Source organism: Nerophis ophidion, linkage group LG14, assembly GCF_033978795.1.
Source record: "Nerophis ophidion isolate RoL-2023_Sa linkage group LG14, RoL_Noph_v1.0, whole genome shotgun sequence".
Lineage (NCBI taxonomy): Eukaryota > Metazoa > Chordata > Actinopteri > Syngnathiformes > Syngnathidae > Nerophis > Nerophis ophidion.
In genome coordinates, this window is record NC_084624.1 from 8,918,923 (window position 1) to 8,937,858 (window position 18,936).

At 41.2% G+C, this 18,936-nt stretch overlaps 1 protein-coding gene across 2 annotated transcripts in view; it reads left to right on the top strand.

The window, feature by feature from the left end:
- Window positions 1-18,936, top strand: part of LOC133568071 (E3 ubiquitin-protein ligase MARCHF2-like) — a 31,067-nt gene that overhangs the window by 10,592 nt on the left and 1,539 nt on the right. The window contains exons 2-6 of one of the 2 annotated variants that reach the window (XM_061919779.1): window positions 10,903-11,166; window positions 11,234-11,429; window positions 14,923-15,132; window positions 17,879-18,040; window positions 18,203-18,936. The exon at window positions 18,203-18,936 is cut by the window's right edge and continues 1,539 nt beyond it. In XM_061919779.1, the coding sequence (XP_061775763.1) occupies window positions 10,982-11,166; window positions 11,234-11,429; window positions 14,923-15,132; window positions 17,879-18,034 (747 nt within the window). In that variant the 5' untranslated portion in view covers window positions 10,903-10,981 and the 3' untranslated portion in view covers window positions 18,035-18,040; window positions 18,203-18,936. Of the gene's footprint in view, window positions 1-4,859; window positions 4,980-10,902; window positions 11,167-11,233; window positions 11,430-14,922; window positions 15,133-17,878 lie in introns of those variants that run through there. The other variant, XM_061919778.1, reaches the window with a different exon arrangement.

Below are 18,936 nucleotides of genomic sequence, written 5' to 3' on the forward strand. Positions count from 1 at the left end.
GGGTTCTGGGAATTTGGCCTGTTGTGTTTTATGTTGTGTTACGGTGCAGATGTTCTCCTCAATTGTTTGTCATTCTTGTTTGGTGTGGGTTCACAGTGTGGCGCATATTTGAAAGTTGTTTATACGGCCACCCTCAGTGTGACCTGTATGGCCGTTGACTAAGTAGGCCTTGATTGACAATCATTCCTTTCTCTGTATCTGCCCCTCCCTCACGACCTTTGCTGCGTGCGCACACCTTCACAATTTGTTTTGTTTTTAACTGCTCTTAACCCTATACGTACATTAGAAATACACGCAACCTTGACACAAAACTCCGGACATTTGAGGCATATAAGAAACCCCGCCCGGACACACCGGACAGCTCCACAAAAGAGGACATGTCCAGGGAAAAGAGGACGTATGGTCAGTCTACCCAACATCGACCCCTTTAAACTCTACATTTGGAGAGCACAACTCTCTTTTTATTATTCTTTTTTGTATTAATATATAATAATAATAATAACATATATATTATTATAATAATATATATTATAAAATTGTGTTATTATTTTTATTTTATTGTTATTTTTATTTGTTACTACAATAACATCTATATTTTAAGTCTAACAAAATGAAGTTGTGTTTTTTTCGTTAATGTCATGATTTATTGTTTGGTTTTGAATGTGTGCATGTTTTTCCATTATGATTAAATTAACAGAACCGTTTTGGTAAACATAATAAATGTTGTATTTCTACGATTATGTACAAAGCCTAAGCTACGTGCTGCATGTTTACGCCATAACATAAGTATTTGGCCACCCATCCAAATGATCAGAATCAGGTGTCCTCATCACTTCGCGTCTCGCACTTTTATTTGTTGCCGAACATTCAATATTAGACTGCCTTTTGTGTTTTGAAGAAGTGTTTATAATGTGCTGGAATCGCGTTAGCCTTTGTCACAATTACACCGACGTTCGTCGTTTTTGTCAATCTTTGGCTATCACCCAATATCGACCCCTTTAAACTCTACGTTTGGCGAGCACGACTCTCTTTTTATCCATCCATCCATCCATTTCTACCGCTTATTCCCTTTGGGGTCGCAGGGGGCGCTAATGCCTATCTCAGCTACAATAGGGCGTTTTTATCCATCCATCCATCCATTTCCTACCCCTTATTCCCTTTGGGGTCGCGGGGGGCGCTGGTGCCTATCTCAGCTACAATCGGGCGGAAGGCGGCGTACTCTAACAGTCCCAATGACTATCCAATCACAGTCTCGTTAACATCAGGGTACTCTGATAGGCTACTGTCAACAACTTGCAATCTGATTGGCTATCGCAACTATCTATCAACTGTGTTCTCAAATTCATCCGCTAACGCTCCCAATGAGTATCCAATCACAGTCTCGATATCTTCAGGCTACTTGGATAGTCTACTGCCAACAACTTCCAATCTGATTGGCTATCGCAACCGTCTATCAACTGTATTTGTTCTCAAATTCATCCGCTATGAGTATCCAATCCCAGGACGCGTAACTGTCACGTTCAACATGAGGCCAGCTCGAAGGCCTTAGTGACAACAACTTGTGATCTGATTGGCTATGGCAACTGTCTATCAACTGTATGTCCCCACCTGCATTGTTGATTCTGAAGGACCCAGGCAGATTTGGTACAGCATGGCAACATAAGCTAGCTGAATTCTGATTGGATACAAACTCAAACTAAAAACAGCATTGGAAGGAGCATAATATAACATGAGGAGAATATGAATACTTTTAGATACTTAGGGAAAGTAAATAAAAATATATTTTTTATCTTTAATAATGATGATGATTCGTGGTTATGTTAGGCCAGCAGAGAAGGTCTTGCTGGCCCTGACGCCACACTACTGCCATTGACGTTCTGCATTCCAGTGCCAATTATACGCACATATTCTGTATTTGCCGGGCGCCGAAACAAATCCGTTCAAATTAGCAAAAATCTGCTTGAGTTGGACAGGAAGTCATGCATAATCACAAAATAAATTATCCGGTTTACTTTCAAAATGAAATACTTTGCTTTCAAGGCGGATTGTATTTTACTCTTTGAAACCTCATCACGGGCATGAGGTCAACTTGTCAAAGGCTTCCAGACGTCTTTTCACTTTGTTGACACAAATGGATGAGGACATGCTAATTCTGGAGGTCCAAATTTAAAGAATAATATACAGGCATATCAGACCTCAAATTACAACTTTTTAAGGTCAAGGTAAGTGTCGACTTAAAGGGGGGTTTTATGTTTTAGGGAACCAAGGCAAGTTAGAAGGGCACCAAGGCAAACATTATTTTCCTTTAAGGCAGGGGCTCAAAGCTATATATGTACATATATATTTATATATATATATCACAGTTTTTTATATTCATTATTAATATAAACTTGTTAGCTTTTTTTCCTTACATGATGCCTTTATCTCTATTTTTACATTTCGATAGAGGAAAGTATTTTTTTTAATAGTTTCTTTTTTTTTAAAGTTAAGTACATTTATATGTACACGTAGATGATGTATCTAATAAGAATTTGAGCAGAAATATAACATATAAAAATAAACTATACACAATATAACCTTAACAAAGGCATGTGTCACATGAATGTTTTTTGAAGTAATACCTTTGTGACATGACAAAAAACACAAATAATGTAAAAAAAAAAAAACCTTGTTTACTTTTTGATATCAAAATAAAAGACAAAGCAGTTTGGCTAATGAAGATGAAGTCTAATAATCAAGCTTTCTTCTTTTCTTGGTCCAGTACAACAGTTTGGCCAACACAAATAAAAAGAAGTGACACCTCTCACATCAAATACACAATCTTCACAGCCCGCGTTCAGTTTGACAAAACATTTGAGCTAGTATTGATGTTATTTGAACTAGGGATGCACCGAAATGAAAATTTGTAGCCGAAGCCGAATAAAACTTAAACGCTTGGCCAAAGGCCGAATACTGAATAATGAATGCAGTTTTTCACAATTTTTTTAATATTGCATAAATAGCCTAGAATAAATATATAGACTTGTTTTTCAAATAAAGTAATTTTTTAATTGAATATTGACATTTTTTTAATATTCCAGTTGCCTTTGCTTTTCAAAAAAAGCACAAAGTTTTTCATATATATTAGGCCTTCAAACAAAACATGCATTCAAAAAAAAATAAAAAAATAAAGTGCATTAGAGTGGAGTAGAAGCATTTAAGTCTCACCTTAAAACTCATTTGTATACTCTAGCCTTTAAATAGACTCCATTTTTAGACCAGTTGATCTGCCGTTTCTTTTCTTTTTCTTCTATGTCCCACTCTCCCTTGTGGAGGGGGTCCGGTCCGATCCGGTGGCCATGTACTGCTTGCCTGTGTATCGGCTGGGGACATCTCTGCGCTACTGATCCGCCTCCGCTTGGGATGGTTTCCTGCTGGCTCCGCTGTGAACGGGACTCTCGCTGCTGTGTTGGATCCGCTTTGGACTGGACTCTCGCGACTGTGCCCCCTCCTTCCTCCTTCTCCTCTCTTAAATTCTGTCAGGAGATGGACAGATTGAGACCCGGTGTGTGTGTTACGCACCTGACTTGGATTACGGCGGCTTTGTCCCAGGTACGCCCCGCCTCTCCGTTCCCCCACATCCTCCGTCTCCTGGCCTCCATCCCGTCGTCGGCCCGTCGTCTTCGTCTCTCCACAGTCCTCCACCGCCAGTTCGAAGCCGGGCTTCAGTCCGGGTGAGCGCACTCCCCCCTCCCTTTTCTGAAGGAGCAGGGGAAAAAAACTACCCCGGCCACCTGCTTTCTCCTTGCCTTCTTTGTCTTTTCCTTTGTCTCTTCCTTTTTCTTCTTTGTCTTTTCGAGCTCCAATTTCTTTGGCTTCTTCTTTGTCCTCTTTGCCTTATTCTTTGTCCTCTCTGACTTCTTTTTCGACCTTTTTGCCATCTTCTTTCTCAATTTTTTGAGGTTCTTCAGTTTCTTCTTCATCTTCACCTTCTTTATCCCCATCATTTTCCTGAATTTCTTCAAGTATTTCTTCTTCTTTCTCAATTCCTTGAGTTTCAAATTATTCTTCTTTATCTTTAACTTTTTCATCTTCAACTTCTTCTTCATCTTCATAATCTTCCAGAATTTCTTCAATTGTTTCTTCTTTCTCAATTTCAAGAGTTTCTTCGACTTGGTCTTCATCTTCATCGTCTTCATCTTCACCGTCTTCCAGAATTTCTTTAATTATTTCTTCTTCTTTCTCAATTTCTTGAGTTTCAAATTCTTCTTCTTTAACTTCTTCTTTATCTTTAACTTCTTCTTCGTCTTCATCGTCTTCCAGAATTTCTTCAATTATTTCTTCTTCTTTCTCAATTTCTTGAGTTTCAAAATCTTATTCTTTAACTTCTTCTTTATCTTGAACTTCTTCTTCATCTTCATCGTCTTCCAGAATTTCTTAAATTATTTCTTCTTCTTTCTCAATTTCTTGGTTGGTTTGAGTCTCTTGTTCAAAGTCCTCCAACTTGTCACCATCTTCAGTCACGGCCTCTTCTTGGCTGATATTCTCCACACTTATTTCTTCCTCATTAGCTTCTTTCTGCTTCTTGTTTGCTGCGTCATTTTCTACCGTCTTGTCTTCTGGTTCTTCCTTGTCAGCAGGCTATTTTACCTGCTGGTCTTGTGGCTGCACTTCAGCTTCTTCCTCCTTCTTTTTGGCCAACAGCTCGCCCTGGTGGCCTGTGGACGCCACTGCCGCCTGTCCAGCCCCGCCCTCGAGGCGGAGGGTTTTTGCTCCGTTTTCACCTGCGTTTTCCCCGGCTTTTCTTTCGGGGGTCCACAAGCGCTTGCATCTTCTGCGTTTCCTGATGCTTTTTTTCGAGCAGCTTGGTGTAGCTCGCAACGAGGGGCCAGATGATGTCATCTTCCTCCGCCACCGACGGTGTCTCCCACTCGGGCGCCAATGTGACGGGCTTCCTGCCGCCGTTGCCGTGACACTGGATGCAGGACGCAGCATAACAGGTTTGACTCTTTATTATTTCAATAATATCATTTTCTTGCCATTCGGTCGCGCCACTTTCTGGCTCGCTGGCTCTTCCTGGTTGCCGTCGCGCACCTTTCGGTGCCAGATAGTTGCATCTGCTGCGGGGCCTCATCCTCGTCTGGATCTCGCTCGTTGTGCTCGTGGTCCGTCGTCTCAGGTGGTTCCTTCTCCTTCCTCCTTGTCCTCTCTTAAATTCCGTCAGGAGACGGACAGATTGAGACCCGGTGTGTGTGTGTTACGCACCTGACTTGGATTACGGCGGCGTTGCCCCAGGTACGCCCCGCCTCTCCGTTCCCCCACATCCTCCGCCTCCTGGCCTCCATCTTGAACCGGGCCAAAGAGCGTCACATCCCGTCGTCGGCCCGTCGTCTTCGTCTCTCCACAGTCCGCCATGAATATCAAGCCAAACTATGCTAAAAAGTCTGCGGGCTATAGAGTGTTTTCCGTTCGGGCTCCAGTACTCTGGAATGCCCTCCCGGTAACAGTTCGAGATGCTACCTCAGTAGAAGCATTTAAGTCTCACCTTAAAACTCATCTGTATACTCTAGCCTTTAAATAGACCTCCTTTTTAGACCAGTTGATCTGCCGCTTCTTTTCTTTCTCCTATGTCCCCCCCTCCCTTGTGGAGGGGGTCCGGTCCGATGACCATGGATGAAGTACTGGCTGTCCAGATTCGAGACCCAGGATGGACCGCTCGTCGGGACCCAGGATGGACCGCTCGCCTGTATCGGTTGGGGACATCTCTACGCTGCTGATCCGCCTGAGATGGTTTCCTGTGGACGGGACTCTCGCTGCTGTCTTGGATGCGCTTGAACTGAACTCTCGCGGCTGTGTTGGAGCCACAATGGATTGAACTTTCACAGTATCATGTTAGACCCGCTCGACATCCATTGCTTTCGGTCCCCTAGAGGGGGGGGGTTGCCCACATCTGAGGTCCTCTCCAAGGTTTCTCATAGTCAGCATTGTCACTGGCGTCCCACTGGATGTGAATTCTCCCTGCCCACTGGGTGTGAGTTTTCCTTGCCCTTTTGTGGGTTCTTCTTAGGATGTTGTAGTCGTAATGATTTGTGCAGTCCTTTGAGACATTTGTGATTTGGGGCTATATAAATAAACATTGATTGATTGATTGATAGTGTGCATGCGCCTGACTTCCTGTTGCCTAAAATGCATTAATAAATAAAAAATTTTCGGTTATTAAAAAATTAGACGGTATTACTAACCGTCTGGAATTTTATCATGAATCATCATTATACCGTTTACTGTTACATCCCCAGTCCATTAACAGGCAAAAAGTCAAGGGCGGTCACGGCATGTTCTTGCCGCAGATGTTGGTAACATTTTTTAGGGCTTACAGCAAATGACAAGCCCTGCGTTGTGACTCGTCCCTTTACACGGCTTGAAATGCAGCCCAGGAGAACAAAATGAAGAAATATGACTAACACTGGCAAAGAAGTTGAAACACAACATTTAGAAGGAGCAGCGGCTTTAGTGACTGACTTTACTGTCACTATCTGCTGCAGCTCACCAGTAATCCTGCCCTGAATGCGGACTTGCAGGCACTCAGATGTGACTGGATTAGTCCCGACTGGGGCAATCAACACACCCACTAATTCATCCAGAAAATGCATTTTTATATCTAAATAGTTTCAATGAGACTTTTTGTTTGGGTCTCTGCAAAGATTTCATTCTACTGATATAGCAAATACAAAAAAAACTTTGCAGATAGATATTGTGTTCTTTTTGATCCTAAAATAATCATTAAACTTATTTCATGTGTTGGTAGTGAAGTGAAGTGAATTATATTTATATAGCGCTTTTTCTCTAGTGACTCAAAGCGCTTTACACAATGAAACCCAATATCTATTTTTTTTCACTTTTAAACCAGTGTGGGTGGCACTGGGAGCAGGTGGGTAAAGTGTCTTGCCCAAGGACACAATGGCAGTGACCAGGATGGCGGAAGCGGGATTCGAACCTGCAACCCTCAAGTTGCTGGCACGGTCGCTCTACCAACCGAGCTATACCACTGATATTGTTTTAAAGTACTTCAATATCAAACTGCACTTTAATGTATTTTCATTCAATATCAGATATAGAATTTGAGTTTTAAAAACACCACACTGTAGGTCACCGCTTGTTTACCAAATCACTGGTGAGAACCACGGATGTATACAAGTAATTAAATTGTATAAAAAATAATGAAGAATGTTCACTTGAAATACAAGTGGGGCAAAAAAGTATTTAGTCAGCCAGTGATTGTGGAAGTTCTCCCTCAATAAATGATGACAGAGGTCTGTAATTTTCATCATAGGTACACTTCAACTGTGAGAGACAGAATGTGAAAAAAAAAATTCAGGAATTCACATTGTAGGAATTTTAAAAATAAATTATTTGTAAATTGTGGTGGAAAATAAGTATTTGGTCAAGCATTCAAAGCTCTCACTGATGGAAGGAGGTTTTGGCTCAAAATCTCACGATACATGGCCCCGTTCATTCTTTCCTTAACACGGATCAATCTACCTGTCCCCTTAGCGGAAAAACAGCCCCAAAGCATGATGTTTCCACCCCCATGCTTCACAGTAGGTATGGTGTTCTTGGGATGCAACTCAGTATTCTTCTTCCTCCAAACACGACGAGTTGAGTTTATACCAAAACGGATACATGGATGATACAGCAGAGGATTGGGAGAATGTCATGTGGTCAGATGAAACCAAAATAGAACTTTTTGGTATAAACTCAACTCGTCGTGTCGCACCTCAATTTTATATATATATATATATATATATATATATATACACATACAGGTGCTGTTTATATTATTAGAATATCATGAAAAAGTTGATTTATTTCAGTAATTATATTCAGAACGTGAAACTTACATGTTATATCAATTCATTACACACATAGTGATATATTTGAAATGTTTATTTCTTTAAATTTTGATGATTAGTACTGACAATTACTGAAAATCCCATATTCAGTATCTCAGAAAATTAGAATATTAGTTACGACTAGTACCAAAACATATTTTTTAGAAATGTGGGCCAAGTGAAAAGTATGAACATGGAAAGTTTCAGCATGTACGGCAATCAATACTTAGTTGCAGCTCCTTTTGCCTGAATTGCTGCAGCAATACGGCGTGGCTTGGAGTCCACCAGTCTGTTGCACTCCTCAGGTGTTATGAGAGCCCAGGTTGCTTTAATAGTGGCCTTCAGCTCTTCAGCATTGTTGGGTCTGGCATCTCGCATCTTCCGCTTCGCAATACTCCATAGCTTTTCTATGGGGTTAAGGTCAGGTGAGTTTGCAGGCCAATCAAGAACAGGGATACCTTGGTCCTTAAACCAGGTACTGGTAGATTTGGCACTGTGTGCAGGTGCCAAGTCATGTTGGAAAATGAAATCTTCACCTCCATAAAATTGGTCCGCGGCAGGCAGCATAAAGTGTTCTAAAACTTCCTGGTAGACTGCTGCATTGACCCTAGACCTCAGGAAACATAGTGGACCAACACCAGCAGATGACATGGCACCCCAGACCATTACCGTTTGTGTAAATTGGACACTGGACTTCAGGCAACGTTGATTCTGTGCCTCTCCTGTCCTGTCTTCCTCCAGACTCTTGGGACCTTGATTTCCAAAGGAGATACAAAATTTACTTTCATCTGAAAACATAACTTTGGACCACTCTGCAGCAGTCCAGTCCTTTTTGTCTTGAGCCCAGGCGAGACGCTTTTGACATTGTCTCTTATTCAAGAGTGGCTTTACACAAGGAATGCGACAGCTGAAGCCCATATCTTGCATATGTAGGTGCGTGGTGGTTCTTGAAGCACTGAGTCCAGCTGCAGTCCACTCTTTGTGGATCTCCCCCACATTTTTGAATCGGTTTTGTTTGACAATCCTCTCCAGGGCGCGGTTATCCCTCTTGCCTGTACACTTTTTTTCTACCACATCTTTGTCTTCCCTTCGCCTCTCTATTAATGTGATTGGCGTAAGGCATGATTTATAATCTATCACAAACTTTTACCAACTCCGAGACGATGCAGCAGCTCAGTATGTCAACAGCTGCACGAGTTAGTTACCTCCAGATGATCAATACACCTTGTTACAAAAAAAAAATTGTCTCTTGTTACTAAAGAAATTGGCGTTTTTTTGGGGGGATGTTTATTTAGAGCGTTTTATAGTCGTAAACTCGGAATAAATGACACCCATTAGCGACATTGTTAGTGGTCCTGTACGTTTTTGGATGTTTATTTAGAGCGTTTTATAGTCGGAAACTCTGAATATATGACACCCATTAGCGACATTGTTAGTGGTCCTGTACGTTTTTGGATGTTTATTTAGAGCGTTTTATAGTCGGAAACTCTGAATATATGACACCCATTAGCGACATTGATAGCGGTCTTGTACGAGTGGTATACAACAAAGTACAATAGGAAACAAAGAATGACATACTTGTTTTTTTTTGTCTCACATAGGAATTGTGACTGATAGGCAGAATAAAAAAAAGTGCAAGTCCCTTTCAACACATCTGTAAAAATATTATTTTACGGCCTCCTTAAAGGCCTACTGAAACCCACTACTACCGACCACACAGTCTAATAGTTTATATATCAAGGATAAAATATTAACATTGCAACACATGCCAATACGGCCGGGTTAGTTTACTAAATTGCAATTTAAAATTTTGCGCCGAAGTATCCTGCTGAAACATCGCGGTATGATGACACGTGCGCGTGATGTCACGCATTGTAGGGGATATTTTGTTACAGCATCGTTCCCAGCTATAAGTTGTCTGTTTTCATAACATAATTCCACAGTATTCTGGACATCTGTGTTGCTGAATCTTTTGCAATTTGTTCAATGAATAATCGAGACATCAAAGAAGAAAGCTGTAGGTGGGAAGCGGTGTATTGCGGCCGCCTTTAGCAACACAAACACAGCCGGTGTTTCATTGTTTACATTCCCGAAAGATGACAGTGAAGCTTTACTATGGAACAGAGCGGTCAAGCGAACACGGTTGGATTGGACCACACACACCAACTACAGTGTATTATGCAGTGATCATTTCGAAAAATCGGGTTTCGAAGAGGGTCCCTTGCGAAGGGCAGAGATGGGCATCGCCACCACCCGTCGACTGATGCTGAAGAAAGGTGCGGGGCCGACCTTTTAGGTTGTACAGGTACGACCATATAGTGAAGTGAAGTGAATTATATTTATATAGCGCTTTTCTCAAGTGACTCAAAGCGCTTTACATAGTGAAACCCAATATCTAAGTTACATTTAAACCAGTGTGGGTGGCACTGGGAGCAGGTGGGTAAAGTGTCTTGCCCAAGAACACAACAGCGGTACACTAGGATGGCACAAGCGGGAATCGAACCTACAATCCTCAAGTTGCTGGCACGGCCACTCTACCAACTGAGCTATGCCGCTATAATCTCACTGAGCTATGCCGCTATAATCTCACTAAAACACTAGTAACACAATAAGCAGATTTCTAGTGCTTCACTCTCACTTTCCTCATCCACAAATCTTTCATCCTCGCTCAAATTAATGGGGAAATCGTCGCTTTCTCGGTCCGAATGGCCATGATTGTAAACAATGTTCAGATGTGAGGAGCTCCACAACCCGTGACGTCACGCGCACATCATCTGCTACTTCCGGTACAGGCAAGGCTTTTGCGAACTTTATCATCGATGTTCTCTACTAAATCCTTTCAGCAAAAATATGGCAATATCGCGAAATGATCAAGTATGACACATAGAATGGACCTGCTCTCCCCGTTTAAATAAGAAGATCTAATTTCAATAAGCCTAAGTATGATAGATTTCCTGCTTATTAAATGGAGTTGTATACATGTGTGCGTTGTAATCTGTTCATGCCATGATCCTGATGCCTTTTTTATCTGCAGGTGGACCCGAGAGGAGAACCGGGCCTTGGACCTTCTGGCTCCCTGAGAGGTCATCTTCCCTAACGTCTTCATTTCAGCCATGTCTTCACCAGGGTGCTGCCACCTACCCGGCTCCCTCTGCGATTACTCCGGGAACACTGAGTCGGACTCCGCGAAGGATTCAGAGGAGTCCGATTCCACAGCACAAGCCCAGTTTATCGCCAAGGTTACAGCTAAAGACGGCCGCCCACTTTCCACTATCGTCAAAGCCGTGAGCCTGCAAAGGTACGGGGGGAAGGGGACATAGTGATCAATACATGCGTTTTTGTTCATTGATTCAATGTGTCTGCAGTGATGTCGGCATGTGTCGGATTTGTCACGAGGGCGGCGGCGGGGAGACGCTGCTGTCTCCATGCGAATGCACCGGAACGCTGGGGAAAGTGCACAAGAGCTGCCTGGAGAAGTGGCTGTCGTCCTCCAACACCAGCTACTGTGAACTCTGTCACACAGAGTTCACCATTGAACGGAGGCCACAACCGCTCACACAGGTCAGGAGGACATATTTCCATCGGTATTGGAAATATTTCACCTTGTTCTTGTAGTCCTATTTAAATAACTACAGGCATACTTGCCAGCCCTCCCGATTTTCCCGGGAGACTCCCCAATTTCAGTGCCCCTCCAGAAAATCTCCCGGGGCAACCATTCTCTCGAATTTCTCCCGATTTCCACCCGGACAACAATATTGTGGGTGTGCCTTAAAGGCACTGCATTTAGCGTCCTCTCTCATCTGAAAAGGAGACTATTATATATGTCTCCGTTATCCATAGGTTTATCTATAACCCAGGGGTCGGCAACCTTTACCACTCAAAGAGCCATTTTGACCTGTTTCACAAAATAAAGAAGACAATGGGAGCCGCAACCGTTCTCGCGAATATCTGCTAGTGGTCATCCAGATAACAATGATAAGGGCGTGCTGTGAAGCCATTTCCTTTGACACCTTCTACAACATGTACAAACTGCTTGCCAGTTCAGCAACATATTGTATGTGGCTTCCGTAGGTACACGTACACGACTGCAAGGCCTACTGGGTGATACAGGTTACACTGAAGGTTGTGATACAAACAACTTCAACACTCTTAGTAATGTGCACCACACTGTGAACCCACACCAAACAAGAATGACAAACACATTTTGGGAGAACATCCTCACAGTAACACGACACAAACGCAACACAACAAATACCCAGAATCCTTTGCATCAATGACTATTCCTGACTATATTACACACCCGGATCAGCCCCCCAGTGTAAAATATAGTCAGGATGAGTCATAAATGGGTTGTACTTGTATAGCGCTTTTCTACCTTCAAGGTACTCAAAGTGCTTTGACACTACTTCCACATTTACCCATTCACACACACATTCACACACTGATGGAGGGAGCTGCCATGCAAGGCGCCAACCAGCACCCATCAGGAGCAAGGGTGAAGTGTCTTGCTCAGGACACAACGGACGTGACGAGGTTGGTACTAGGTGGGATTTGAACCAGGGCCCCTCGGGTTGCGCACGGCCACTCTCCCACTGCGCCACGCCGTCCCATATATATATATATATATATATATATATATATATATATATATATATATATATATATATACACACATACACACATACATATTATATATATGTATGTGTATATATATATGAATGTATATATATATGTATGTGTATATATATGTATGTATATATATGTGTATATATAGATGCATGTATATATGTGTGTATATGTATGTATATATATATGTGTATATATATGAGTATATTTACATATCTATATATATATATATATACATACATACATACAAACATACATACATATGTGTGTGTGTGTGTGTATATATATATATATATATATATATATATACACATATATATGTGTTTGTATGTGTATATATATATATATATGTGTGTGGTATGTATGTATATATATATATGTATGTATATATATATATATATATATATATATATATCTCGCCATGGCACTCACATGATTAATTGCTATTAAATATTTACATAATTTGACAGCACTAATAATATTGCATTAGTTTCCCTGATCTATGTAGTGATCTGCAATTCCATGTATGTTACTTAGGTTTGAATAAATCACCAAAAAATGGTAATCAATACTGTTAAGTTTCATTCCACCATGACCCCACAGTTTGAACTGGACTAGTCTAATTAGGGGCGTACATTTCTTTCCTTAATGTGATACTGATATAGATAACATCCTGCTTCTCAAGACCGATACTGTATAACTATAAAAAAGTGTACATTTAACTAATTTGTGCACAGCTGTGTTTACTGCTGGCTTCGGGTCAGCTTCTTCAACAGTGCAGCCGTCTTCGTAGGGTATAAATCCCCGCCGTAGCGATGCTGGCGTTTCAGGTGGCGATAAGGTTTGATGGATGTTTTTTCCCCCTCCTTGCGAAATGTTTGCAGAACATTTTGGTGCAACTCGCACGTGAAATGTCTTCTGTGAAACAGAAAGAACTCCTACACGATAGCCGCCCTGGTTGTTTACACAGAGCTCGGGGGACGTGTACAACAAGCCGCTTAAAGGGGAACATTATCACCAAACCTATGCAAGCGTCAATATATACCTTGATGTTGCAGAAAAAAGACCATGTATTTTTTTAACCGATTTCCGAACTCTAAATGGATGAATTTTGGCAAATTAAAAGCCTTTCTGTTTATCGCTCTTTTAGCGATGACGTCAGAACATATTCATTTTAACATTACAAACACCGTTTTTTCGACTATTTTTTGGAACCTTGGAGACATCATGCCTCATCGGTGTGTTGTCGGAGGGTGTAACAACACTAACAGGGAGGGATTCAAGTTGCACCACTGGCAAGAAATCTGCCGCCAGACCCCCATTGAATGTGCCAGAGTGTCTGCCCGCGATGCTAAGACAGACATGGCACAGAGATGTATGGATAACCTGCAGATGCATTTGCAACGATTAAGTCAACGAAATCACAAAGGTGAGTTTTGTTGATGTTGTTGACTTATGTGCTAATCAGACATATTTGGTCACGGCATGACTGCCAGCTAATCGATGCTAATATACTATGCTAATCGATGCTAACTTGCTATTTACGCTAGCTGTATGTACATTTGAAACTAGATACCCACATTTAATGTGAAACAAACACTTACCAATCGACAGATTTAAGTTGCTCCAGTGTCACAAGATGCAAAAGTCCTGATCGTTTGGTCCGCACATTTTACCGGCGATGCTAATAAGGCAGCCATGCTATGGGTCACTTCATTAGGTACACCCACGCTATGGCCGAATAGCGTCAATAGCTATTTGCTCAATAGCTTCAATTTCTTCTTCAATTTCGTTTTCGCTATCTGCCTCCATACTCCGACCATCTGTTTCAATACATGCGTAATCTGTTGAATCGCTTAAGCCGCTGAAATCCGAGTCTGAATCCGAGCTAATGTCGCTATATCTTGCTGTGGTAACCGCCATGTTGTTTGTGTTGGCAGCCCTGTATGACGTCACAGGGAAATGGATAGTGGTTTCGAAGATAGCGAAAATAAGGCACTTTAAAGCTTTTTTTAGGGATATTCCGGGACCGGTAAAATTTTGAAAAAAAATTTGAAAAATACAACAAGCCACTGGGAACTGATTTTTATTGTTTTTAACCCTTTTGAAATTGTGATAATGTTCCCCTTTAAAGCACTTAGGAAAAAAGGAGCGCTTGATTTGCTCACTCTAACCCACCTATAGCACAGTGCGGATAATCTTGCCTCATTTTTAAAAAATATATATTTTTATCCGAGCTATTGGATTTGTCCACATGACGCTGAAACTCCTCATATTGGCCGGATAATGATCTGTCCGTTATATTATGCGCATCCCTACTTCAGTATCTATCTTCAACTCTCCAATTCCCTGCTACATATTTATTCTCTCTGCTTATAACAGATGTTTGACAGTAACCAATGACCTTCTCCGTTTTGTTCTCGCTCAGTGGCTGAAGGACCCGGGCCCCCGCAGCGAGAAGAGAACGCTGCTGTGCGACATGGCCTGTTTTCTTCTCATTACGCCCCTGGCAGCCATCTCTGGCTGGCTGTGTCTTCGGGGTGCCCAGGACCACCTGCAGCTCAAGAGCAGACTGGAGGCTGTGGGGCTCATCGCACTTACCATCGCCCTTTTCACCATCTACATCCTCTGGACACTGGTAATGAACGTTCCAGCTTGAATTTAAGTGCTTTGTTTTGCTTGTTGGATTGTAAGTGTATGCTTAAACCAGTTTAGAAAATATACTATTTTCCCTTTACATTAGTTAGATATTGTGCTTTTTTATGCTGTGTGTGTGTATGTGTGTGTGTTATATATATTTGTGTGTATATATGTTAGTGCAGTGGTTCTCAACATTTTTTCAGTGATGTACCCCCTGTGAATATTTTTTTAATTCAAGTACCCCTTAATCAGAGCAAAGGATTTTTGGTTAAAAAAAGGGGATAAAGAAGTAAAATACAGCACTATGTCATCAGTTTCTTATTTATTAAATTGTATAACAGTGCAAAATATTGCTCATTTGTAGTGGTCTTTCTTGAACAATTTGGAACAAATTATATAAAAATAACTAAAAACTTGTTGAAAAATAAACAAGTGATTAAATTATAAAAGATTTCTACACATAGAAGTAATCATCAACTTAAAGTGCCCTCTTTGGGGATTGTAATAGAGATCCATCAACTTAATATCCAAACATTTCTTCACAAAAAAGGAAATCTTTAACATCAATATTTATGGAACATGTCCACAAAAAAATCTAGCTGTCAACACTGCATTGTTGTATTTATTTTCACAGTTTATGAACTTACATTCATATTTTGTTGAAGTATTATTCAATAAATATATTTATAAAGGATTTTTGAATTGTTGCTATTTTTAGAATATTAAAAAAAGAATCTCACGTACCCCTTGGCATACCCTCAAGTACCCCCAGGGGTACGCGTACCCCCTATTTGAGAACCACTGTGTTAGTGTGTATGTATATATGTATGTGTATATATATATGTGTGCAGAGTGCACTTTTTGATGACTAGCAAAATAACAATAAAAGTTTTTAAACATAGGCTGAGCAGATTGTGTAATCCCAAAAAGAGGACACATATGTGCGTGCCAAAGCCGTGAAAATTTGCCAATGATACTAGGACTTGCTTTATAAATAATTTATTTAAATAAACCATTTTTTTCTCCTCTGTTGACAGCAGTGATGACGCAAGGAATTTTCAAAATGGGCTCCCATGGACCCCATCAAGTCATAAAAATGGGGTCCCACAGTAAATTTTTGTGGTCCCACTTTTTTGTAAGCGTTTTGAAAACAAATGATAAACGTATGCATTGTCCTGTTATATCACACATTATATACTGTGTTTTGGAAAAAGGTTGTCATAAACGTTACTTAACTCATTAAAAGAAATAGTACAAAAAGAAAAAAATGGATGTACATGTAAATGTATTCAGTTATAAACATTCATTCACTTTCTTCTTTCCTCCATGGATCTAAACTTTACCGCTGCCGGTTGTTTTTTTCTGTGTTTTTATTTAATAAGTTGTAGGTGTATTTATTTCAGTATCAAAGTGTAAAAAGTGTTTTGCTTGGGTCATGAAATGATGATAATGGTGTGCCAGGGCATACATACTTTTTAGGTTTTTAAAGCTTAAATCTCTGGAGCCTACATCAACTTCACGTCTATTCCTCATTTCAAAATGTTATAGGTTTTTTTTGTTTGTTTTTTTGTTTGGTCTTTTTTTGTCAACTAAAACAGTTTTTTATGGCAAACACACAAAATATGCACAGTCTTCCACCAAAAATATTTTTCAAAGTGGAATATTTGATGTGACGTGGGGGTGTATATTGTAGTGTCCCGGAAGAGTTAGTGCTGCAAGGGTTTCTGGGTATTTGTTCTGTTGTGTTACAGTGCGGATGCTCTTCCAAAATGTGTTTGTCATTCTTGTTTGGTGTGGGTTCACAGTGTGGTCCATATTTGTAACAGTGTTAAAGTTGTTTATACGGCCCCTTCAGTGTGACCTGTATGGCTGTTGATCAAGTATGCCTCGATTAACCATCAATTCAAAACCTCGCTCTCTCTGTCTCTGCCCATTGACGGAGATAGATGTATACATATATCCATATTTAAAAGTTATTTCTTTTCTTTATTCATATTTGAAATAGCTAGTGTTCCATCTTGTACTCTTTTGTTCTTTTATTTATCTCATGACCGATGGTACACTGTAGACTACCTTGAGCTTGGAATGCGGGAGTAGCATTTTTCTGTCTCCAGCTGAGGAAAACAATAGATATTCGCTCTGAAGGGGAGGGGTGTGGGGGGGGGTGTAGCGGCATATTGAAAAAGACAATACTTCCGTAGTGTTGGGAGACCAACTAGGCGATGTGAATTGAATGTGTTGCTTTTAGGTTGGTCTCTCCAAAGCTTTGGAATGAATTGCAAAATACCTATTCTGTTCTGGGTTATCATTTAAAACCATCTTATGTGTCATCAAAAGAACTAGGGATTGACCAGCAACTTAAATTCCCTCGGAGGAACATCTGGTCCAAACGCAACACCGTCCATCACGAATGTTGAATGTTGCTGCGTGCGCACACCTTCACAATTTGTCTTTTTCTAACTCCTCTCAACCCTGTACGTACATTGAAAATACACGCAACCTTGACACAAAACGCTGGACATTTGAGGCATTTAAGAAACCCCGCCCGGACAGTCCCGCAAAAGAGGACATGTCCGGGGAAATGAGGACGTATGGTCAGTCTGGTTAACATAAACTTAAAACCTAACCATTAGCTCTCATCCCAAAACACGCTTAAGTGAGGTTACCACTGTATTTCAATTTCTCCGGCACGTTGTTTGTGTTTTTTACTAACGGCCATTTTTCACCATTCCCCCCCCTCCCAGGTGTCCTTTCGGTATCATTGTCAGCTGTATTCAGAGTGGAGGAGGACCAATCAGAAAGTGCGCCTGCTCATGCCTGACATGAAAGGCGCGCACACCACCCAAAGTTCTGTGCCGACCAAGTCGACGAAGAAAATGACTGACGAGACCATCGTATGAGTGCAGGTCAGCGGCGAGGGGGGGAAGCATTGAAAATAGCTCCGGCCCGAGCACTCTCTAAACAAAACAAGAACGATCTAATCATATTATTGAACCTTTGCACTTCGTATGGACTATTCCGAGAGGGGCCGAGGACGACGTTTCCCCCTCTGTTTTCTTGTATTGAAGCACTTGATGTCAACTCGGGCAGTATTGGCTGACCACAAGTGGGACTCTCGGATGAACTCCTTCCAGAGTCACCGCTGATTTTGATAAGTCTTGTCTGAGGACAGCAGGTGCTGAGACCGGCTGGAGATGACGATGGACGAACTAACCCGGCTTTGAGTCCACCGCTAAGGTATGAAATACTATAAGACAGGAGCTAATGTAGCAGGATATAACTGAACGCATGCTACAACAGTATAATATGACAAATATTCACTACCTAGATTTCCCCACACGCACCTTCACTATGTATTTAGCGCTTTGTAACAAGGGGCAACCTTTAGCGTGGAAGAGTATACTACAGCCCTTGAGTTGGGACATTAACTTTCAGTATGCGAAACTTAATCTATAAGTAGATCATCTATGTCAGGGGTGTCCAAACTACAGCTTAAAGGCCTACTGAAAGCCACTACTAGCGACCACGCAGTCTGATAGTTTATATATCAATGATAAAATCTTAACATTGCAACACATGCCAATACGGCCGGGTTAGTTTACTTAATTGCAATTTTAAATTTCGCACCGAAATATCCTGCTGAAACGTCTCTGTATAATGACGTGTGCACGTGACGTGTTGCAGAATCTTTTGCAATTTGTTCAATTAACAATGGAGACATCAAAGAAGAAAGCTGTAGGTTGGAAGCAGTGTATTGCGGCCGGCTTTAGAAACAAACACAGCCGGTGTTTCATTGTTTACA